The sequence below is a fragment of the Filicampus tigris genome, chromosome 2, assembly GCF_054856515.1.
Source record: "Filicampus tigris isolate MCC_2025a chromosome 2, RoL_Ftig_1.0, whole genome shotgun sequence".
Lineage (NCBI taxonomy): Eukaryota > Metazoa > Chordata > Actinopteri > Syngnathiformes > Syngnathidae > Filicampus > Filicampus tigris.
In genome coordinates this window covers 28492324-28515842 of record NC_141218.1, presented here as the reverse complement: position 1 = coordinate 28515842, position 23519 = coordinate 28492324, and the positions used below count along the sequence as shown (strand labels likewise).

General features: G+C 41.3%; 1 protein-coding gene across 1 annotated transcript in view; it reads left to right on the top strand.

Moving 5' to 3' along the window:
- The window catches only part of fgfrl1a (fibroblast growth factor receptor like 1a), a 59392-nt gene extending 47983 nt beyond the window's left edge, over positions 1-11409 (top strand). The window contains exons 5-9 of the mRNA XM_086024240.1: positions 2898-2957; positions 4630-4929; positions 7035-7207; positions 8608-8788; positions 9547-11409. Coding sequence (XP_085880366.1) covers positions 2898-2957; positions 4630-4929; positions 7035-7207; positions 8608-8788; positions 9547-9959 — 1127 coding nt within the window. The 3' untranslated portion in view covers positions 9960-11409. The remainder of the gene's footprint in view (positions 1-2897; positions 2958-4629; positions 4930-7034; positions 7208-8607; positions 8789-9546) is intronic.
- Positions 11410-23519: the final 12110 nt, after the last annotated feature.

Sequence of the window (23519 nt, the reverse complement as noted above, 5' to 3'; positions counted from 1 at the left end):
CGTTATTGTTTAGTCTGCACAAGAAAAAGGCGTGGTGATTGATTAATGAGGACTTATCGGATCATGTTAAGGCGGGCTCACCTGAGCACATATGTGTGTGCGCACACACGCACACACGCGCAAACCCACCTGCTTGCTAAGCATAAGTTTGTGTTGTAAGAAATGTTGTGCAAGAGGAAAAGTTGACCACGTCTGACTGCTCAGCACCACTTTGTCGTCTTCTTGATGACATTGCACTTTTCTCTGCTCCTACATGCCCGCTTGTTTTTTCGTCACGGCCTGAGCACGGAGGTGCGAAAGCTTTCGTGAACTTGCTAAATGTCGTTGTCATTATTATTTATTACGGCCAACAGGTTACACTGTAATCATCTGTCTTCTTTTCTCCTGGCTCAGAGTGATGTCATTTTTTGGGGGGGCCCCCTCAATTGCTGCTTTTGTATTTGTTTTTTTATTCTTTTTTTCTTTGAATCTAGCTATCAATCTGTCTGTCTAACTCATGTCCACATAATACCGCCTACAAAATACATTCAATTTGTAATTTGACGCTTGAATTGATTAAAAGAGTGTAAAAAGGAAGCCGGCGACATCTGAGTACCTCAAAGTCCGCGCTCATCGTGCCCCCCCAGCCTTTGAAACGTCACACCAGCAAATTCACCTGCCCAATATGCAATGCAATACAACACATCTTCATTTTGGCTCCAACGCCTTCACAAAACACCTTCTTTCTGGTTTAAAGCCATGAGTGATGCAGCAAATAAAACAATGATCCAACTAACCGCGTCTAAAGTGCATATTAAAATGACATGGAGACTTATCTCACGACACACACTTTTTGCAACGAAGCATCTCATCGATCCATATTAAACAAGTCAATGTAACCCAAAGACCCTTGCTATTTGCACTTGTTAGTGTCTAAAAAAAAAAGAAAACAAAAAAGACTGCATTGAGCAGACGGAGAACACAATGTTGTGTTGCACCCTCTTCCGGCCATGAAATCGTGCTTTATTTGACTATTTGCTATTTTTGCCACTTTAAATTGGCTAGAATTGCATAAAAATTACAGATGAAGTCTGTAATTTTTTGCCATTAATTGCCATTAGAATTGATTTGTGATTAAAAAATATATAATAATTTGACCTTATTTGGACATCCGAGATTTTTGTCCGACAGTGACTATATCATTTTATTTTCATATTCACAATAATCTTACAATTTGCAACTACAATCAAACAAATGAAAACATGCTAATAAAATACTTTGTTCAGATATTGTGCAGTTTTCCAGCTTCCTGCTGACACGTCGTCAAGGCCTGTAAAAGTCAAAGGTCTCTGAAGGTGAATGCCGAAATTGAACAAGGTCTGAAGAAAGTTCAAAACTTTGACTTACTAAGAAGACTTGATGCACGTTTTTGAGACAAATAACATACTGTAACGAATTGGGTTATCTGTATTGTGTTTTGTTAAATTGTGTTGTTTCGGAGGTTCCTGAATGCATCACGTGACTCGCTGGATGGGAGGGCTGTGCGAGTGAGCAATAAGTGGACGCCAAGAAGGACGAAGAAATTACTTAGGACGAAACTGTTGTTGCGCCATAGTTGGAATAATAAAGCCAGCCGTGTGGGAATAATAAAAAGGGAGATAACGTCGTGCCTTTGGAAGACGTTACAATACACTTCAATCGGACACTTGTAATTTTTTTTCCCAAGCCACGCAGAGCCCCAACATAAGGATGAAAGAGCCGCATGCGGCTCCGGAGCCGCGGGTTGCCGACCTCTGGTGTAGGTCCTCTTCAAATGACTTTGTTTCTTCATCGTGTTTATCATTAGGGCCTGAGCATGACTTGCAGAGACCCTATCAAAGTTGCTTAGTGTCTTTGTTGTCATTATTATTATCAATATGTATTATTGTTAATATTAAGGATTGATTACATGGGTCTGAGTGCACTCTTGAAATCTCTTTTTTTTTTAAATAGGGTTACAGCACGGAAGTGTCAGTGTGATAATAAATGAGTCAAAGAGTTTGTAGTTCCTGCGGTCTAGTGGTTCTGTGCAAGGGCCACAAAGTCGCGTCATGGTGGCTGCCTTTGGCTCCTACGCCATGACCGCCGATGCGCGCGCACATACACGTGCACACGCGCGTACACGCGCACCCACGCACGTACACACAAACATACAGAGGTTGAGTCCACATATCCAGTGTCTCTATATTAAATCCTGAAAGGACATGACCCTTTAGGAAAATACTGGCCTCCTGGACACACACACACACACACACACACACACTCACTCGCACACTAGACAGTTGGTATTCATGTTTCCAGGCCAAACAACTGTTGGACACATATTGTGTGTGCGTGCGTGTGTGTTCAAAGTAGCTGATGATTCCGCAACTGCAACCGACTTGTCTATGTATTCTTTTTTTTTTTATACAAAAAATATATTTCTAGTTAAGTCTGTGATCTGATGTTCACTCGAAATAGCCTGCAAGTGATTGTCAATTACTAATTGACAGAGACTAATTGTCAGTTAGTCATTGCCTCCACTAGCCTAAGTCAGGCAGTAAGAGCTCACAGAGGCCAGACAACGCTGGTAATGTACATAAACGAGGGACAGCGGGAAAAGGAGTTACATCGGCACACACCACTTAATTCGTTTTTTCTTTTGTTTTAGAAATATTTTTCATGTTTGTTTATTTTTATTTTTTTAAGTAGAAGAATTATCCCTTTTTTTTTTCTAAATTAAAACAATACATTTATGTTTTACATACATTTGATATGGACATGATGATGACTGTGTTTCAATCAATTAAAATTTGTATTGATTGTCCTCAAAATGTAATAATGTAGTCATAACAGTTGTGTTTGTATTCTAACGATTATTTGTTTTTTTGTCTTTCTAGATGATTCCCGAGCTGGACCAGCCAACTCGGAACAGTTTCCGGAGCTGGCCGGGAAGCTGGGTAATGGCAATAAAAGAAGATATCACATAATTATCTTTAACCTAACTTGGCTTCCTGTATGTTTCTGTTTTTCATCCATATTTGATCTGTTGTGTAAGAACTGTGCCCCAATATATTTGAATTTTTTTTTTTTTTTGCTCCACTTGTTTTATGCTCTCAAATATATTGATGTTTATACATGTGATATTGACCGTGTGTGCTTTTTGGCATGTGAGATTTTCATGTGCCAAAATATAAAGTCTGAGGTCAACGACGGTCTTGGGCACAGCAAGATCAAACACCCCCAAACCCCTTCATTTTCCCGTTGTTTTTATCCAGTCGTCTCTAAACTTGACGGACTAGCGGCAAGTAGCTCCCTTGCTTTGCTTGATTAGTTTTCGGTGCTGATTGGCCGTGACATTAATGTGACGGACCAAGGTTAAAGTTCATGAGTGAGAATGCCAAAAATATATTTGCAGCGATCCCCATCGAATCATATGTCAAATTAAAGGCCGTGACGAATGCTTTCTAGATGTGTAATTATTTAGGCCATATGCCTTCTCATGATGACGTAATAACTGGAGAACACATGTTTTATTTCTGACCTCGCCGTGAACCTCCCTTTCCATCTGCTCCCTGCTCACCTCCGCTTTGATTGAATTCATGTTCTGCAACATCAATCTGTTGCTCTTTACTGTGTTTTATTTTCATTTGAATCGCTTGGAGCTCCTTTTGCATGTTTTTCCTCTTGGATTTATGTCCAAACACGCAGATCCTCCTCCTCCTCCTGTCTGGTTAAGATCGTTTCGGGCCGTCCGGTAGCGTTCCTCCGCGAGCCGACAGGGACAAAGGGGACCAGACTTGAAAGCCTTTTCGGGAATGTTTGTTGTGCGATCCCGCCCAGTGGAGAGCCATTTAGAAGAACGTGTCACATAACTCTTTCCTCCTGCTTGTTTACACGGCGCTGCAATAACAAGAAGTTTTCATGAGTGGCTGATGGGTCTGCAAAAGTAAGAGAATTCTTGACCTCTCTCAACTGCGGGCACCACCACAGATATGAATTTAATGTTTGCGGTGCTATTTTTTTTAATGTTTATACACATTATATATATACCGACGCCGGAAAACAGCAGAAAACCTTCAGTCTCATTTCGGATCAAAAGCTGTAAAAGAATCGTATTCAAGGATCAAAGAAAGCTATTAGAACAGTCTTTGTATCCAAATATACTTTCATTTTTCCCCCCATATTAATTCCAAGATTTTACTGAAGTAAATATCAGTTCCAAGCTTTGTAAAAAAAATGTTGTCGAAAAATATGATTAATCGCGATTAATTTTGGAACATTTTGCGATTAATTAGTTGATCAATTTTAATCGTTTGACAGCACTAATAATATAAACACGCGCACACTCCAACCGTAGCTGTGGCCATATGCTCAGTGTTTGTCATGGCGCCAGTCCCCAAATCTGAATTAAAGTATGCCGTCAAGGTGAAGAAGGAATCCTATTGGGCCTTTTTGGCCTGTGGAAGCAGCTTATGTGTACCAGCAGGCCAAGCAGAATGCAGCATCTTTGGTCACGGAGGTAAAAACGTGGGTGTAGGTGAAGTTTGGTGAGGCCATGGAAAACAGTGTCCGGATGGGGATTATTTCAGGCACCACTTGGCTCATCCTTGCCTGTGTTTGCCCCGGCAGTGCGTCCTCGCTTCACTCAGCCAGCCAAGATGAGGAAGCGTGTCATTGCCCGACCGGTGGGCAGTTCCGTGCGCCTCAAGTGCGCGGCCAGCGGCAACCCCCGGCCCGACATCGTGTGGCTGAAGGACGGTCGGCCACTGGCCCACGGCGATGACGCAAATGGCGGCGCGGAAGAGGCTAGGAGGAAGAAGTGGACTCTGAGTCTCAAGAGCTTGACGCCGGAGCACAGTGGCAAATACACGTGTCACGTGTCCAACCGGGCAGGGCACATCAACGCAACTTACAAAGTGGAAGTCATACGTGAGTCCTACACCACAGAATGTGTTGTTGTGAACTGCAGCAAGAATAGTCAGAGGTAGGGCTGAACGATTTAGAAAAATCATGTAATTTCGATGGGGTTTTTTTTTCCTCAATATTGCTATTTTGGTTGTAGAGGTTAGGCTTACACTAAATTAAAGGGAAATGAGCCATGAATTAATATGAACGAGCTTATCTATCTACTCCAATTAGTACTGTTAACTAAACTTTGGCTTTTAACTTTAACTTTAACTTGTCTTTTAACTTCACAAAATTCTTTTCATGTTTCATAAAAGAATGATATGTAATAGGGATGTCACGATATCCAAATGTCACGGCACGGTACTATCACCATATGAACCTCACGATACGATAATTATCATGATATTGTGGTTAAGTTGGTGATATATAAAAAGCTCACGGTGTTGTATAAAAATGCTCATGATGTTGTAAAAAAAAAAACATCACAACATTCTGTTTTAGTACATAATGACAGCATTCACAAAGAAATAGGCTTGGCCAGTCATGGGCTCCCACTTGCAATTTGCGTTGATCTTAAACATAAATGGCATCAAATTAAACTGCACTAATAAACTAACCACTAGAGGGTGCTGGAACTGCACAAATGGAAAACAACATGGGCTTTTAAACAGATTTGCTGCTTTTGATATTGTGACATGACGACGACGATATATTGTGGCAATTTTAATATCGCAATATCACGATATTGCCGATATTGTGGCACCCCTGATATGTAAACATTACTAATGCGATTAGTCAACTAATCGGATCATATGTAAATTGCGGCATAATTACACCAGCAAGCAGCTGCTCTTATATGACCGTCTTGACCAACTTGAAAGGTATGTACAAATAATACAGAAAATTAAGATGATAGTACATTCAACTTTGATTAAACTTTGCAGCTTGTACCAGCATTTCTGACATGTTTAAAAATAATGGAGTAATTGAAATTGAAAGTGATTCTGTGGTCTTAACATTTTTACCTCTAAGTCTTTCCTGCATTTTTAAAATGGAACCAAAAATATACACTATGCAGGGTTGCACTAATCTATAAATGCAAAAGTAGCTTGGAAGCGGGTTTTTTTTCTGTAAATTGCCAGACAAAACGGTTTTGTAGTCTTCCGAAGTCATTCTGCTGCAACCGTCATGAGGTACATTATGATTAAAGACGAGTGAGCCGGTTCCAGCAGCAGCCATGCAAGCCCAAGCTATGACATTACCTTGACCATGCCTCACAGATGAGCTTGTGCATTTTGGATCATAAGCGCATCCTTTCTTTCTCCATACGTTGGCCTTTCCGTCACTTTGGTAGAGCTTTATCTTGGTCTCATCAGTCCATCAAACTTTTATAACTTTCTTCTAAAACTTTAGTGGTTCATTTCTGTATTCCAATCTGGCCTTCTGATGCTTTTTACTGATGAGCGGTTTGCATCTTGTGGTATGGCCTGTATATTTCTTCTCTTGAAGTCTTCTTGGAGCAGTGGATTGTGATGCCCTCACCCTTGCCCTGTGGAGATTGGCATTGATGCCACTGACTCTTGTCTTTGGTTGTTTCTTCACAGCTCTCACAATGTTTCGGGCAGCAAATGCTGTTGTTGTTACTCTTAGCAGGCCGACCTGTTCGATGTCTGTTGCTCAGTATGCCAGTAGTTTCTCATTTTCAGGACATTCCAAATTGTTGTATTGGCTATGCCTCATGGTTGTGCAATAGCTCTGATCGATTTCCCCTCTTCTCTCAGCTTCAAAATAGTTTCAGTTCTCCCACGCATAGCTCTCTGGTCTTCTTTTTTGTTTTCACAGGTGAAACCCAAAGCCAAAAACAAGCACTATCTAATCAAGGTATAAGCAATCAATTGAAACCCAAATGTCTTCAGTAAACAACAAAACTTGACTTACTTTTGGAGGGGACTGCAACTACATGTATCAATAACTAGTGTATGCATAAGCAGTTCATAATGCAACAACAAATACCTGTGCTGTGAGAGTATAGATATCACTGTACATCTGTCAGTAAATGCTTTATATAAAAGGAGTTGAGAGTGGGGGAAATAAGCAATGTTGTTGTTGCGTGTGCATGCGGACAGAACGCACCAACTCCAAGCCAATCCTGACGGGCACTCACCCGGTCAACACGACAGTGGACTACGGCGGCAGCACGTCCTTCCAGTGCAAAGTGCGCAGCGACGTCAAGCCCGTAATCCAGTGGCTCAAGCGGGTGGAGGCCGGCGACGAGAGCAAGTTCAACTCCACGCTCGAGGTACGGCGCAACGTCACCACGTGCACTACAGATAACCGTGCAGTGACATCACAGCCTGATCTGATTGGAACTTTTGTCGTGATGACATTGACGAAGCATATCAAGACCCAAATGGGTCATTGTGAATCAGATTCAATTGAACATGACTTGAGCAAATGGAAACAATGATTAAATTATATATTTAAAAAAAACAACAACACAATATAAATTACAATACAATAAAAAATGTAAATATTGCCAAATAAAATAAATGAATTGAAGAATTACAAGGTAACAATGTACATCAAATTGTAGAGCACTTCAATCAATATAAAATACAACAAAAATGACTTCATAACAGTACACATTAATAACGATACAAAAATTACAATAATATAGTAAAAAATAAATATGAATAAAGATTCATCATAATAAAGACCATTTCGTTTTTTCATTGAAATGTAAAGTAACTATGTAGCATAACTATATAAAATGATAGTAACTAATAAATGATTGGCAAATATGATTAGTAACTATTCATGAATTACTTTCTAATAAAAACATTATAAAAACTAAAATAACTTGAATAATATAAAACAATAAAATAACCTTTTAACATGAATATGAAATTGAAAAATACAATGCAAATAAATAGGTAGCTCAAATAAATTATATTAAAACTTATACAAATGAAATGAATAGAAATAAATGAGTAGAAATGTATTTTAACATTATTTTGAATCGGATTAAATGTAACATGAATGAGAACACATAAAAGACAAAATACAAATGATTAAATATAAACAAGAATTGAATTTTTAAAATTTAAAAATGTATAAAATGCAGTAAAAAATTAAATACAGTATGTAAATATTACAAATGAATCAAACAAAATAAAGAATATAGTCATTTGCATAAAATAGCATTTTTGAAAATAAGATACAATACCAAATGTATTATTAAATAAGAATAATTAATAAAAACAAAGTGAAAAGCAAAAAATAAAATAATAAACAACATTTATAGTAATATAATAAGAAGTATGAATCATTTAAAAACACATTTCAAATCTAAAAAAACAATTACAATGTAAAGACATCAATAATAATTAATAAAATGATATTGCATATGATTAATAACAATAAATATCTCAACAACACCTTATTGTGGTCATCATCCATGGTTTTTTTTGTTTTTCTTTCTTGACTTTACCTTGAGGTCAGAACTGGACATTACTTACTTGCTTCACTTAAAGTGGACTGGCATGCATATGACAGTTTTTACCCCATTTTGCACTGCATTGTTTCGTGAATGTTTTGCTAACATTGTCATCAAAGAAAAAAAAACAACAACAACCTGATGTGACCACTTGTGGTTCCGAAGGGCTAAACGTATCCCGTGCGGTGCGCGTTGTCATTCAGGTGGGGGACCACCGCTATGTGGTCCTGCCCACGGGGGACGTTTGGTCGCGGCCCGACGGCTCGTACCTCAACAAGCTTCTGATCACTCGTGCTAAGAGCGAGGATGCCGGCATGTATATCTGCCTGGGCGCTAACACCATGGGGTACAGCTTCAGGAGCGCCTACCTTACTGTGCTTCCAGGTGAGAACTCAAGTCTTCTTCCATATGTTATGTTGTGTGTTCCATTAGATCAATTTGGGCCCAAGTAAGGCAAAAATAACATTTGAGTTTCTGTTAGCAACATGGTAAATTGGCTTTTCAACAACATTCGGTTTGGGGACGAAGACCACTCTACCACTGATCCATGCCGCCCCCAACACAACATTTGGTAGACAGGTCTGAAGAACCAGTGCCTTGAAAAGACACACGAAGTCAGCCATTTTGGTTACAACTGGCCATTTTAGGACACTTTGGCCGTTCCGGCGAATTTGAAAATTCAGCCCCCAAAGCCAGTTTCACTTGGCGACATGAAATTTGGTAGGCATGTTTATTATGCCCTACGACCCTTGTGAGGATAAGCGGTATCGATAATGGCTGGATGGATGTTTATTTTGAGTAGAACCAAAAAAAAGTCTCAAGAACCCAAGCCCAAATTAACACATGAAGTTGGCAATTTTGGTTCGAAGCATTCATTTCAAACATACAACAGTTTCTGTCAGTCATCAGCCAAACGGACGACCCGGTTAGTGACGATTACGCCGACGGGCGAAAACCCACTTCCGTCCGTACTTAGTCCGTCTTTTTTTTTCCCCCTATTGCCTAACGTCAGCAAAATGACGGCCAGTGACGGATTGAAGGACCTTTCCATCACTCTGACGGAATGCGCACCTCTGCCTAAAAGGCACGTTTTGACCTCTTTGTGTGTGACCACAACTTTGATCTTGATTGCGTCCTTGCAGATGTGAAGCCCCAAAACAATTTAGTCTTGACCGCTGCCTCGCCCAGCCTGCCCTGGCCCGTCATCATCGGGATACCGGCGGGCGTGGCCTTCGTCCTGGGTACCGCCCTCCTCTGGTTCTGCCAGTCCAAACGCACCTGCCCGTCATCCCCCTCCTCTTCGTCTTCCTCACAAGCCTCCTCCGCCCTTCCGGTGTCGCAGCGCATCCCGGTGGCGGGCCGCGAGCGGATGTGCCCCGGCGCCGACAAGGAGGGCCTGTCCTACGAGGACTACGTAGTCCATCAAAACCAGAACCAGCCTCTGACTTCGTCCAAACTGTACCCCAAAATCTACACGCACGATATCCACACACACACGCACTCGCACGTGGACGGCAAAGTGCACCAACACCAGCACATTCACTACCAGTGTTAGCAACAGAGGGACAAATGACAGCCACGACACTTTAGTGCATTTTGGAACACAATGAAGAATGTAAAGAGAGATTTTTTATTTTTTTGGGAAAAAACAATCAAAAGTCCCTCAAAGTATTTTTGAAAAGCTAACTATTGAGGAATAAATAGGCCTTTGTGTTCCGCCCTTCAAAAATGTGTGTCCTCTGTCTATAGTCAAATATGATTATATAGCATTTCGCATGCTTCTTCACCCTCCGGGGTCTTTGTAAAAATGTAATAATTTGAGTGTAATGTTATAGTTTTATGTCAGTGTAGTTAAAGAAACACCATCCATATTTGCTTCACTGGGAGGAGGAGAAGGTGGAAAAAAAAGGCTGCTAAACACTGCAAAGCACTCTGTAGATATTTCATTAGGTACACCGTCAAACTTACCATTTTGTGGAATTATTTTAAAATGCAGCCCCCAAAGCCAGATTCAGTCGTTAAGATGAAATTTGGTAGGCATGTGGGATCATGAGAAGACCCACAAAAAAAGTCTCAAAAAGCCATGTCTAAAAAGACACAGGAAAAGGAACGCTTGAAGTCCACCAGCAAAGTTTGATTACTCACCTCAAAACATGAAATGCTTGGTTGTTGCTTTTTTCTTTTTTTTTTTTTAGCAATATGAAAATTGGTAGGCATTTAAAGCCACAAAAAAGTATTCAAAAGAAAACCTGAAAAGACAAAGAAGTCTGCCATTTTGGTCTAAAGCAGCCATTTTGACTGACTGCGAACAAATTAAGAACTCATACTAGACAGGTGCTAATGCTAATTAGTGATTTTTTTGTTGTTGTTATTCTTTTTTTTTTTTCCTGCCAACAAAATTTGATGATCCGCAGCTGGCTTTATTTATTACCATTTTTAAAGGCAGAATTTTTTTTTGTGGATCTCATCTCGGGTGTACCTATTGTTTTGGCCACAGAGTGCATGTATTCACATTGAGCTCACTGCATATCAAGTTTGTACCAGTTAAAACCTGTGAAGCTATTTCTACTATTACCATATGTTGCTATTTTTTTGCTCATGTTGCGTTTAAAGCTAACGGACTGCCACCACTACAGACCAATATGTGTTCATGTGCATTTACTGCTCGTATGCATGCACGTGAATTAAAATGTTATTTTTAAAAATAAATAGTCAAATTAGTGAATACAAAGAAAAACAAACCCAAAACAACAGTTTCAATATTGGGGAAAAAATAATTGCATTTCTAATTTATTTTCTTTGGGCATTATACAGTATAAGTTTAGTTTGTGTTAATGCATATATATATATATATATATATATATATATATATATATATATATATATATATATATATATATATATATATATACATACACACACTGTATACATGATGTCATTGTAAGCTATTGTGTTTATACCTGTTGGCAGATGTATGTTATGGATGCTTATTGTATGGACAATCTTGTAAAGTTGATCTTTTATTGCATATAAATTGTTGCTATTAAAAAAAGGTAAGAAGTTGCATGCTTGATTTGAGTGTGAATGTGGACTATAATCCGGATTATATTTTTCCCAAAACCATCTGTGAAATGCCAATCTGAAACCCTCATTTCAACCATTTGGCGACCATGATGGCCAGGACCGGCCCGGAAATACAACGGGAAAATTCACATATTTTCCCGAAATTCCAGATGGCCACCACGCCCCTGCATGGAACCCTGATTCAAAACTTTTAACCCTGGCTCAAAACCCTACCTTGAAACCCTTTCTTTTCGGCACATGTGCTCCCACGTATTCTTTCCATGACAGATCGTATTCCATCTTTTATGTGATATTGTTGTGCTCCAGCCTCCACATGAAGAACTCTTATTGATCTTGAGCGATCCAGCCTGATAATCTGTCCATTGATACACTGCACACATCATCTGCAGCCTGTCACTGATCATTAGCGCACGTCGCGCACAAATCAAAGGCAACCTTTCCCCCCTCGTCCTGTTCTGCAAATCATTTTCCGTCACATCTGCTCCCCGTCCTCGTCCTCTCAACCAACGTGAGGAAGAGGACGACGAGGATCCCGCGCGAGGAAGAGAACGTCAAAGGCGTCGACACCTCGGCTGAGTCATGGCTCTCCACGCGACTTTTATGTCTTTGGCCGGTCTGGTTCTTTTGGTTCCCCCGGAGGTGATTCACAAGTTTCCACGATTGAAATATGACTGCTGTTGGCTGTGTCGTCTGCTGGGAGTGCTTGACACCATCCAGACGCAGCGCTGAGGTGCCTCCAGATGCTTACGATTAAGTTTGTATTTTTTTTTCAAAGAACCAAGATGCTTGTCTTCTAATGTCAGTGACAAAAAAGCTTGCATCTTATTGACAGGCTGCTAAAACGAGGCAATTGTCCAGTTGTCTACGAGGTTCAGTACAAGCGAAAACGGTGCGACGATTGGCGGCCAGCAGTCTTGTTCAGTTTTTGTTCACATCCTTGGTGGGGACCAAGATCCAGCCCTAATCTGATACGCTATACTGGTTTCAAACCCTAAACCAATCTTGAAACCCTAATTTGAAACCCTAGCCTAGAAATAAAACCCTACTTGAAAACCTTAATTTTGGTTTAGAATCGTCATTCGACAACCTTACTCAAGGTCTTATTTTGAAACTATAATCCTATTTCGAAACCCAACACTAACCCTTGTTTGAATCCCTGGTGTAAAAACCCTAACTTGGAACTCCAACTCGGTCTTAAATCCTTAATTTCAAACCCTAACGTGTCCATTGTAACAGTAAGATGAACTCTGCTTCAAAACCTCGCTTTGAAACCCTAACCCTGGATTGAAAAATTCATTTGAAAACCTAACTTGAGACCAAATCTTGAAACCCCAACGCTAGTTTAAAACCTTAAAAATGGTTTGAAACCCTACTTGAAAGCCCTAACCCAGTCTTGACAGCCAGGGCGAAACCTTAATTTGGGACCCTAACTTAATACTTTTAACCTCGTTGAAAGCCTAACCTTGCTTTGACACCCCAACCACGGCTTGAAACCCAAAATTCTAACTCAAACCCTAGCATGAAATCCTGACCATCGTTTTAAAACCTGATTAAGAACTCTAACTTGGGATCCTACCCCTGATTTAAAACCCTAATTAGAAATCCATAACACAGCCCTAACTGTAACTTGAAACCCTAAATCTGGTTTTCAACAGTAAGTTGCAACTTGAAAGCCAAACTCTGCCTTGAATCCTGATTTTGAAACCATAACCTTTGTTTGAAACTCTAACACTGGTTTGAAACCATAATTGGAGCTTGAAACCCTAACCTGTTTTTGAAACCCTAAGCCAGGGGACTACAACATGGTGCCCACAGGCTTCAAGTAGCTCCCAAGGACCACGAGAATACTGTGGGGCCTGTTCTAAAAATAGATCACCAATGATGGGACATTGTGATTTCCTAAGAATGTTGTAGAAGTACTCATTTGACAATGTGAACACTGACAGATATTTATAAAGTGGTGCATATTGATAGTTCCCTGTTTCCCAATTATTTTGAGAAATCATTAACATGATTGGTGTCTTCACATAAATGATTATCATTCATTAATAATAAAAGCATATAATAATAACATTTGCAAATGTGTTATTTCAGAAGTGTGTATCAAACTGGTAGCGCTCCGCATTAATCGGTATCCATGAAATTGCTCCTAGTTTCAAAAAGGTTGGTGAACCCTTCTCCCAGGCCATGCTTGAAACCGTATTTTGAAGCCATACGCCAGGCTTTCAACCCCCAACCATATTTTAAAACCCTAATTTGAAAGCCTAGCCTAGCTTGATAGCTGACATGTAAAACCCCAATCTGTCTTGAAACCCTACTTTAAAAGCCTTACACTTGTTTCAAACTTGTTGTCACCCCATCTTAAAACCCCAATTTAAAACCCTAACCTTTGTTAGCAAGCCTAATTTGAAACCCTAACCCCATCCTAAAAAAAAAAACACTTTGGAACCCTCACCCTGGTTTGAAATCCCACTTTGAAACCCTATCTCTTGTTGAAATCGTTATATTTGCCCACTTAGATAGGGCCCCTGTGGTGGAACCTTGGTGTGAGTTTGTGTGCTTGCTAAAACAAATGTGTGTGTGTGAGTGTGTGTGTGTCATCACGGCTGAGATTCTTGTGTGTTTGAGTCAACAGCAGCTGTGCTCGCTGAAGAAGAGGAGCTGTCCAAAGAGCTTTTCACAGCGAAGAAAGGGAATGTCGCTCAGGTGCTCAATGGAGGCAGCCACCATGACCGACTCGCACGCACACACACGCACAGCAGGAAGAATGACCTGAAAAGACACATCAAGGAAAACTACGGAACCTGTGCATGTGCTGACACACAAAAGGCCCAGATGCACGCACATGCACGCACGCGAACACACACACACACACACACACACACACACACACACACGCACACACGCACCTGGCTGCGGTTTCACTCAATCCGTCACTGGGCCACAAAGCCGTCAATAAAATAGAAGCTGCAAAACAAAAACAACAAAAAGCGGAGCCTTGCACTGCCACCGACTGTTTCCCTCCCTTCGGTCTGCCCTGTGAAAGGCTAAACTGGCAGAGGAAAGACCTTTAACAGTCTTGTCTTTGCAAGCCTTAACACACACACATCCCGACACAATTGTTGGTACCCCACTGTTAATGAAACAAAAAACTACAGTGGTCACAGAAATAACTCGAATCTGACTAAATAAATGAATACACATGTAATGAAAATGAACCAAGGCAAATCAGACATTGATTTTCAATTGTGCTTCAACAGAATTTGTTCTTAAAAAAGCAACTCATGATACAAGCTAGGAATGGGAATTTTTACTAATTTGCCCGCCGACTAGTCTCAAATTTTATTTGCGACTAGTCGACTAGTCTATAAGGAGGGAAACTTGAAATGTTTGAATTGTTTTGCGATTTGGCACCACGTAGCCTACTCAGGCTCGATATACAGCATACCTTTTTCGAACCCTTTCCCTTCAACAAAAAGCGGCAGCGAATCGCGGGCAATCATTTCACAAATTAGTTGGGCAATCTTTGCTGTGCGGTGAGCATCGCAGCGCCTGGCTGGAACAAACGCTCTCATGCTCGTCTGCCTGGTCATGCGCCGCCATGCCCGCTGTCATATGCTGCATCAAAATACTGCCAAACGGTGCTGTTTTTTTTCGTTGCAGCTTCGACATCCTCGGAATTTACTTTTCTAAATATTCTTCCCCAATCTTAGTGTCCCCGCCCCCTACTATGTGTGTGTGGGGGTGGGGGGTGTGGTGGTTGGGGGGCGGGGAGGGGGGAGCAATTCTCTCTCTTGGTGCTCAGCATGTTTACAGAGGCAAAGGCAGAGGCGTGTGGAACAAAATGTGTGATACTTAATGCCGCGTTTAACCGACTAGTAAAATACAAAATAAATCATAGACTGTTAAACGACTAGTCGCGCACATCCCTAATACAAGCCTGGACAAAATGATTCTTCCCTTGACTTTTGTTTCACAACATTTTGAGGCAATCCCTACAATCAACCATTTTTAAACAAAACTTTTATCATAAACGACCTGATTTTAGACAATAATTTACATGGTATACTTTTGTCTGAGACATGGCTTGGTACAGATGCTCCAGTTGCTCTCAACGAGGCTTGCCCACCGAATTTTAACTTTTTATTTTCTACAAGGGATGGCAAAAGAGGAGGCGGGACTGCATCAATTTTTATTAATACTCTTTTATCAAAGGAGATCATTTTTAGCAGCTATTTATCGTTTGAACACCATGCCTTTGTTTTTAGCAGTCCCCCTATTCTCTGCATTACCGTCTATAGACCTCCCCATCATTCCACTTCTTTTATTACAGAATTTTCAGAATTCTTATCCATTTTATATTCCAGTTATAACAGGATATTAATAACTGGCGATTTTAATATACACATGGACAACATCTCGGACCCACTATCCAGAGATTTTTCAAACCTTTTAAACTGCTTGGATTTTAAACAGCACGTCTTGCAGCCAACTCACAACAGAGGACACACCCTGGATTTGGTTATAACCTATGGCTTGTCTGCTGGTGTGTCCTCTGTTGTTGACTTGGCAGTGTCAGACCACTACTGTGTCTATTTTAACATCGCCAGTTTTAACCATCTAGCAGTCCCGGTCAGAACAGTGAAGAAACGCTACCTATCTTCTGAGGTGGCAGCAAATTTTATCGAGATCTTAAAAAACACTCCTGCTGACATTTTACCTGCACCCTGTGATCTTATTGTTGACAATTTTAACCTACATCTTAAATCATCATTAGATTCAGTAGCTCCACTTTTAATTAAAACAACAAAAACAAAGACTGTACCCCCGTGGAGAAACAATGCTATCAAAATATCAAAGAGAAAATGCAGGAGTGCAGAGAGGAGGTGGAGAAAAAGTAAACTTACAGTACACTATGAAATTTTATGCGAACAACTGAAATCTTACAATAAAACAGTAAAACTGGCAAGATCTTCCTATTTCTCAAACCTCATTACAGTCAATAAAAACAACCCCAGGGTTCTCTTCTCCACCTTTGAACTTTTAACTAGTTCTGATTTTAATAAGTCCCCACAGAGACCAACAGATGCTCTCTGTGAGGACTTTGCAGACCACTTCAGAAGTAAAATCGATGACATAAGATCCAGTCTTTTAGCCCGTCAAAACACAAGTTTTAATAAACCCGGACAATCATATTTACATGAGGAAACACTGGAAAGTTTTGCCCTGGTTGATGCAAGGACACTTGTTCGAGTTTTCTCCCAGGTAAACCCAACAACCTGCCTTTTGGATCCAATTCCCACATTTCTTTTTAAGACATTTTATGGATTTTTTGAAGAACAAATTTTAAATATAGTCAATTGCTCTCTTCAGACAGGCGTCTTCCCCGCTGCCTTTAAAACGGCGGTGGTGAAGCCCCTTCTGAAGAAGAGCGGTTCTGACCCGAGCGTTTTTAATAACTACAGACCCGTATCCAACTTACCGTTTTTAAGTAAGATTTTAGAAAAACTGGTTTTCATCCAGTTGAATCATTTTTTAAATACAAATAATATTTTGGAGAAATATCAATCTGGTTTTAGGATGAACCACAGTACGGAGACTGCTCTTTTAAGGATCTTAAATGATATTAGGTGCACTGCAGACGTGAGAAAACTCACAGTCTTGGTGCTACTGGATCTAAGCGCTGCTTTTGATACAGTAGATCACCAAATTTTATTAAATAGACTTAAAAATCTAGTGGGCATCTCTGGTACTGTTTTTGACTGGTTTTATTCCTATCTCACAGACCGATATTTCTTTGTAAGTATGGATACTTGTTCCTCTAAAACTCATGAAATCAAATGTGGGGTTCCTCAAGGTTCGATTTTAGGCCCCTTACTTTTTAATCTTTATATGCTTCCCCTCGGGGATGTCATCAGGGGACACGGCATCAGCTTTCACAGCTATGCTGATGACACGCAGCTGTATATTGCCGTGTCTCCTGATGACACAGGACCCATTGATACCCTTTTAAATTGCATTTTAGATATCAAGTCGGCGGCACGGTGGTCGACTGGTTAGCACGTCCGCCTCACAGTTCAGAGGTCGTGGGTTCGATCCCGGCTCTGGCCTCCCTGTGTGGAGTTTGCATGTTCTCCCCATGCCTGCGTGGGTTTTCTCCGGGTACTCCGGTTTCCTCCCACATTCCAAAAACATGCATGGTAAGTTGATTGGACTATCTAAATTGCCCCTAGGTGTGATTGTGAGTGCGGATGTTTGTCTCTGTGTGCCCTGCGATTGGCTGGCAACCAATTCAGGGTGTCCCCTGCCTCCTGCCCAAAGACAGCTGGGATAGGCTCCAGCACGCCCCGCGACCCTTGTGAGGATAAGCGGTACAGATAATGGATGGATGGATGGATATCAAGTCATGGATGGCAGATAATTTCCTACAGCTCAATCAGGACAAGACTGAGGTTTTAGTTATCGGTCCCGAAGGTCAGAGAGAGAAGCTTTTACCAAAACTACACATTTTTAATCCCTCACACTGTGTGAAGAACCTTGGCGTCATTTTTGACTCTGAGCTCAGTTTTATTCCTCATATTAAAAATGTAACCAAGATTGGTTTTTATCACCTTAAGAATATCGCCAGAGTCCGCCCGTTTCTCTCTCAGGCTAACACGGAAGTGCTGATGCATGCCTTTATTTCCTGTCGTTTAGATTACTGTAATGCCCTGCTCTCTGGCCTCCCGAAAAAGAGCATTTCACCACTGCAACTACTGCAGAATTCAGCCGCTCGGGTGCTGACGAGAACCAGAGGGCGGGAGCACATTACGCCAGTTTTGAAATTGCTGCATTGGCTCCCTGTGTGTTTCAGGATCGATTTTAAAGTACTTTTATTAGTTTATAAATGTGTTAATGGTCTTGGGCCATCTTATTTATCTGATTTGCTTTTATCATACCAGCCCTCGCGGATCCTGAGGTCCTCTGGCGCCGGCCTTTTATTTATTCCAAGGGTGAGGACCAAAATGCATGGCGAGGCTGCATTCAGCCATTTTGGTCCTCACCTTTGGAATAGCCTGCCAGAGGATGTCAGGTCTGCAGAGACTGTTGATATTTTTAAGAGGAAGCTCAAGACACACCTTTTTAGTTTGGCTTTCAACAACTTTTAAATAATTTATCTTTTCTTTTGATTGAAGATAATTCTATGTTTTGCTTTGAATGTTTTAAAGCACTTTGAGTTGCATTTTTATGTATGAAAAGTGCTATATAAATAAAATGTGATTGATTGATTGATTGATTTTTGTACTTTTCTGTTTTTTTTTTTAGACTTCTACACCTGTCTTCACGAGCAAAGTGCTCCACTTGTCTCACTTTTGAAGCTCCTCCCACAGATGTTCAGTAGATTAAGTTCAGAGCTCATCGGAGTAGTCTGATATTTTGTTTTTAGCTGTGTGTTTTGGGTCATGATCGTGTTGCAAGAATCATGACGCAGCTTTCTGACACAGCACATTTCTCTCAAGGATATCTTGATGGTCTGTGCCAGGTGGAGCAAAGCAGCCCCAGAACTCAACAGCGCCATCTCCATGTTCTGTTCTTGGTATGTTTCATATTTGCACCCGAGAACATCAAGCTGATGTGCCTTGCCAGAAAATTCCACTTGTGTCTTGCCCGTCTGTAGGAAATTCTTCCAGAAGCTTTGTGGCATGTCAGCATGCAGTTTGGCCAATTCCAGTATTAATTGATTATGATTTCTTTTCAACATCTCCTTGCTCATGCCATAGAATTCCACTTTTGGCTCAAACAACAACGGGTGGTGCGTTCCCTCACATTGGAGCTCACTTTTACTTTCTTTGGAGGTTGTTTCGAGCTCTTTTGTTACCATTCGTATTATCAATCTCTTCAATTTGTCATCACTTTTCCTGGCTGGCTACAGTCTCGTTGATCTTAAATTTGTGAATAAAATGTGCAACTGTGGTCACAGGAACACCAAACGTCTTGGAGATGGCCTTTGTAGCCTTTCGATTGAATATGCTTATTTATCATTTTCTTTCGAATCTCCTGAGACGATGCTCTCATCCGCTTCCTCTGGTTCATGTTTAGGTGGGTACACACCATGCCACCAAACAGTATTGTGTATTTGTAATAGGCCACCTGCCTGATGGCAAGTTTGAAGACACCTGTGATGCTTATTAGCGGACACACCATGGTGAACTATGGTCAAATTATTGTCAATCTTTTCTAGCAGTATCATCACTTTTGCCCACGCCTGCTTGTTTTTTTGTTTTGTTTTTAATAATAATTCTGTTGAGCCACAATCAAAGAGAAAGATTTTCATTGGTTAATTTCCATTAAATGTTTATTTATTATTACTTTAGTCAGATTCAAGTTATTTCTGTGACAATAACTACTAACAATTTCGTCCACGTGTACACGCACACACACACACACACAGACGCGGACACACACTGTGGCTAGATATGAACAAGAATGTTTGTAAAGGTGATAGTGTGTGTGATAAAGATGTTGCCTTTCTGTGTGCGTGTGTGCGTGCGTGTGTGAATGTGTTTCTGTGTGACAGGAAAAGGAATCTCTCAGCAGCCACGCTGACATCACTCAAGTATGCGTCAGACACTTGGAGAGCGGGCCCCTCGAAAGACAACAGTCCGCCTGCTTGACTGTGTGTGTGTGTGTGTGTGTGAGAGAGAGAGAGAGAGAGAGAGAGAGAGAGAGAGAGAGGACCTATAAAAGTGCATATGTGTGTTCACGTCCTCACCTGTTCCTGTTTGACTTGTCAACCTCCTCCATTCACCTATTTTCCACTTGAAAGCACAATGGTGTGTGTGTGTGTGTGTGCGTGTGTGCTCATCTTCTGCAAACTCTTCAAAAGAAGCAGATGTGAATGTGTGCATCAAATTGTATTCCCGGATGAGGGTCAAAACCCCAAGGTCTGTTTTTATGATTGATGTGTGTTACGCGCGTGTGTGCGCGCGCGCGTGTGTAGCTCCATATACAGTAGAGATGCTTATTAGAGCTATCAGTGTATTCTGATATTAGTCAAATAAATGACATGAACAAATCGCGTACAGTTAAGGCTGCAGACTACACTGCCACATGTCGGAGACAACGCATACTGCAGGTGACAACAGACGGCTCTTTCACCCGCACAGCGAGTGCAAGCGTGCGATTGAGCAACTCGTTTAGTGTGTATGTTGTGCCACGCTGTGCCGCGGAGGCTGTTGGCGAGCCAATTGGGTGCTTGTTGCCGCGGCGAGAAATTCAGGCGCAGCACGTGCCAAGGAGAGTGACTTCAGGTGCGATAGCCGCAAGAGATTTTGATGAAGTTCTACAGTCAAAATACAAGGGAGAGAAAATTAAGCTTATTTATTTAGTATTTGGGGCGGCACGGCAGTCAAATGGTTAGCACGTCCGCCTCACAGTTCAGAGGTCAGAGGTTCGATTCTGGCCCCGGCCTTCCTGTGTGGAGTTTGCATGTTCTCCCCGTGCCTGCGTGGGTTTTCTCCGGGTACTCCGGTTTCCCCCCACATTCCAAAAACATGCATGGGAGGTTAATCGAACACTCTAAATTGCCCCTAGGTGTGATTGTGAGTGCGCATGTTTGTTTGTCTCTGTGTGCCCTGCGGTTGGCTGGCAACCAGTTCAGGGTGTCCCCCGCCTGCTGCCCAAAGACAGCTGAGATAGGCTCCAGCACGCCCGTGACCCTTGTGAAGATAAGCGGATCGGATAATGGATTGCTATTTAGTATTTGCATTTGTGGGTGAAGTTAGTTAGTTAGCTAGTGGAAGTTGGTCGACGAAAAAAAAGGAAGCGGACCGGCCTATAGGCGATTACTATTTGGTCCGGCCTGACCAAAAGCCAGATAGACGGGCGGCGGAAGGGTACTCTAGCTGCGGGTAATGGGGAAATTTGAGTAAAATGCCCAGCTCTATTCTTTACAGAGCCCCTAAGGTGACATGGAAGTAAAAAAATCTCTTTGCGTTCAATCGCAAAGATTGCGAGATACGTTTTTTTGCGAGGGAACGCATTTTGTTTTAAATGCATGTTTATGTACTTCCAGGTGAGTTTGGCAGCTAGCCTAGCCTCTAATGCGCGGCTGTTTGAGAGACGACAGTACGTCTGAGACGGCAAGAATCATGGAGGAGGACTTGGAACGTTTCTTGCGGTCAAGAGATGTCCTCTTTTGTTTAGTACTCGTTTCAGGTGTATTTGGCCTATTTGGAAACCGTGCTTAATATCAAGAACTGATTCGATGTCATGAAAGCACTCCCTTTGTTGATTTTGTTTACCCGGAAGATGACCCGGAAGTACATAAACGCATTTAAAAAAAACAAAAAGAACATTCACTTGCAGAAATTCGCGTTATCTCCCAATCTTTGTGAGGGAACGCAAAGTTTTTTCGGGGGAACGCAAACTTTTTTTTTTTTTTTTTTACTTCCATGTCACCTTATGTCACCTCCGTAGTTCTTAACAAGAGTGCAGTCATATTTGTGTTCTTACTTGCTTGGTGCAATCACATTATTACCAAGGTCCCCTTTTGTGACACGACACTTATTTCACCACACATCACGACAGACTAAACCAAGGAGTTCGCACTTTCACCCGCATACTCATACAAAGTCACCCGCATATCATGAATGAATGTTGGGTTTTTTTCATCATTAGGTATGCTTCATGTTTTTTTTTTGGTTGTTGTTGTTTGTCCTGTATTCAGGTTATATGTATATCTTATTTTGAAGTACTAAATGACATAAGATGTAACACTGACATAGGGAAGGTATCGGCGCTAGTCTTATCTCAGTGCAGCATTTGATGCGCTTGATTATATAAACTGTTGAACAGGTTGCAAACTCACGTGGGATTAAATGGTACAGGCCTGAAATGGTTCAGGTTTTACTTGCAGGAAAGCAGTGTCCGTGTGACCACTGGACGTTTTTAATCTGATCGAATGGCCATGACATGTGGGGTCCCTCGAGGGTCTTTCGACCACTTTTGTTCAGCCTGTATATGTTCTCTTTGGGTCAAATGCTTCAGAGCCCCAAAGTTGGTTATCATAGTTATTATGCAGATGACACACAGCTGTCATCAATGTCCCCAAATGACAGCAGTTTAATTAACGTATTGTGTCACTGTCTAGCGCAAATTAACAACTGAATGACCCACATTTCCTTCAACTAAACCAAAACAAAACACCTAGAGTTACTGTTTTCAGAAACCAAAGACCAAGTCCAAAATTTGGGGAGTGCTAAATGACTCGGACCTGACTTTCGGCAATCATATCAAATCAATCCCTAAAACAGCTTTTACCAGATGAAAAACCGATCCAGACTTAAGGGTTGCATGCTCAAAGCAGAGCAGGAGAAACTTATCCACGCTTTTATCTCCAGCAGACTTGATTCTGGTAACGGTCTTCTTCCTAGACTGCCTCAAAAGAGCATCAAACAGCTGACGCTCATTCGGAACGTTGCAGCTTGGATTCTGACCAGAAAAAAGGCGATCAGGACATATAACTCCAGTCCTAAATGCTCCCAAACAACTATATAATATATTTTAAAATTCTGCTACTGGTCTAAAAATCACTGGGTCCTGAACACATGAATGAAATGCTGATTGAATATAAACCCTGTGGGGCTCTGAGATCTGCAGACTTGGGTCAATTAGTGGTGCCCAGAGTTCCAAGTAAACACGGTGAAGTTGCATTTAGCTGTTATGCTGCACACACATGGAATGCGCTGCCAACAGAAGAGAACAAATGTCACACATTCATGCAGAAAACAAGCCCAAATTTAACTTAACACCAAAGTTCACATCTGAACTATGAGGCTCATTAAAAAGCCTTCCGCATGTTTAGCATGTGAACCACAAAGTGGACAATAAACACCCGACGTGCTTTAAGTGTCAGAGCATAAATGTCTTCATCCAAAGGCAAATATCTGTGCTGTGAAATCATTTGGTCCGTGTCGCGTCTTGCCCACACTGGGGGATTACGCTTACACACTCCCAACTCATAGTGTGACAAAGTGTGAAATCTGGATCA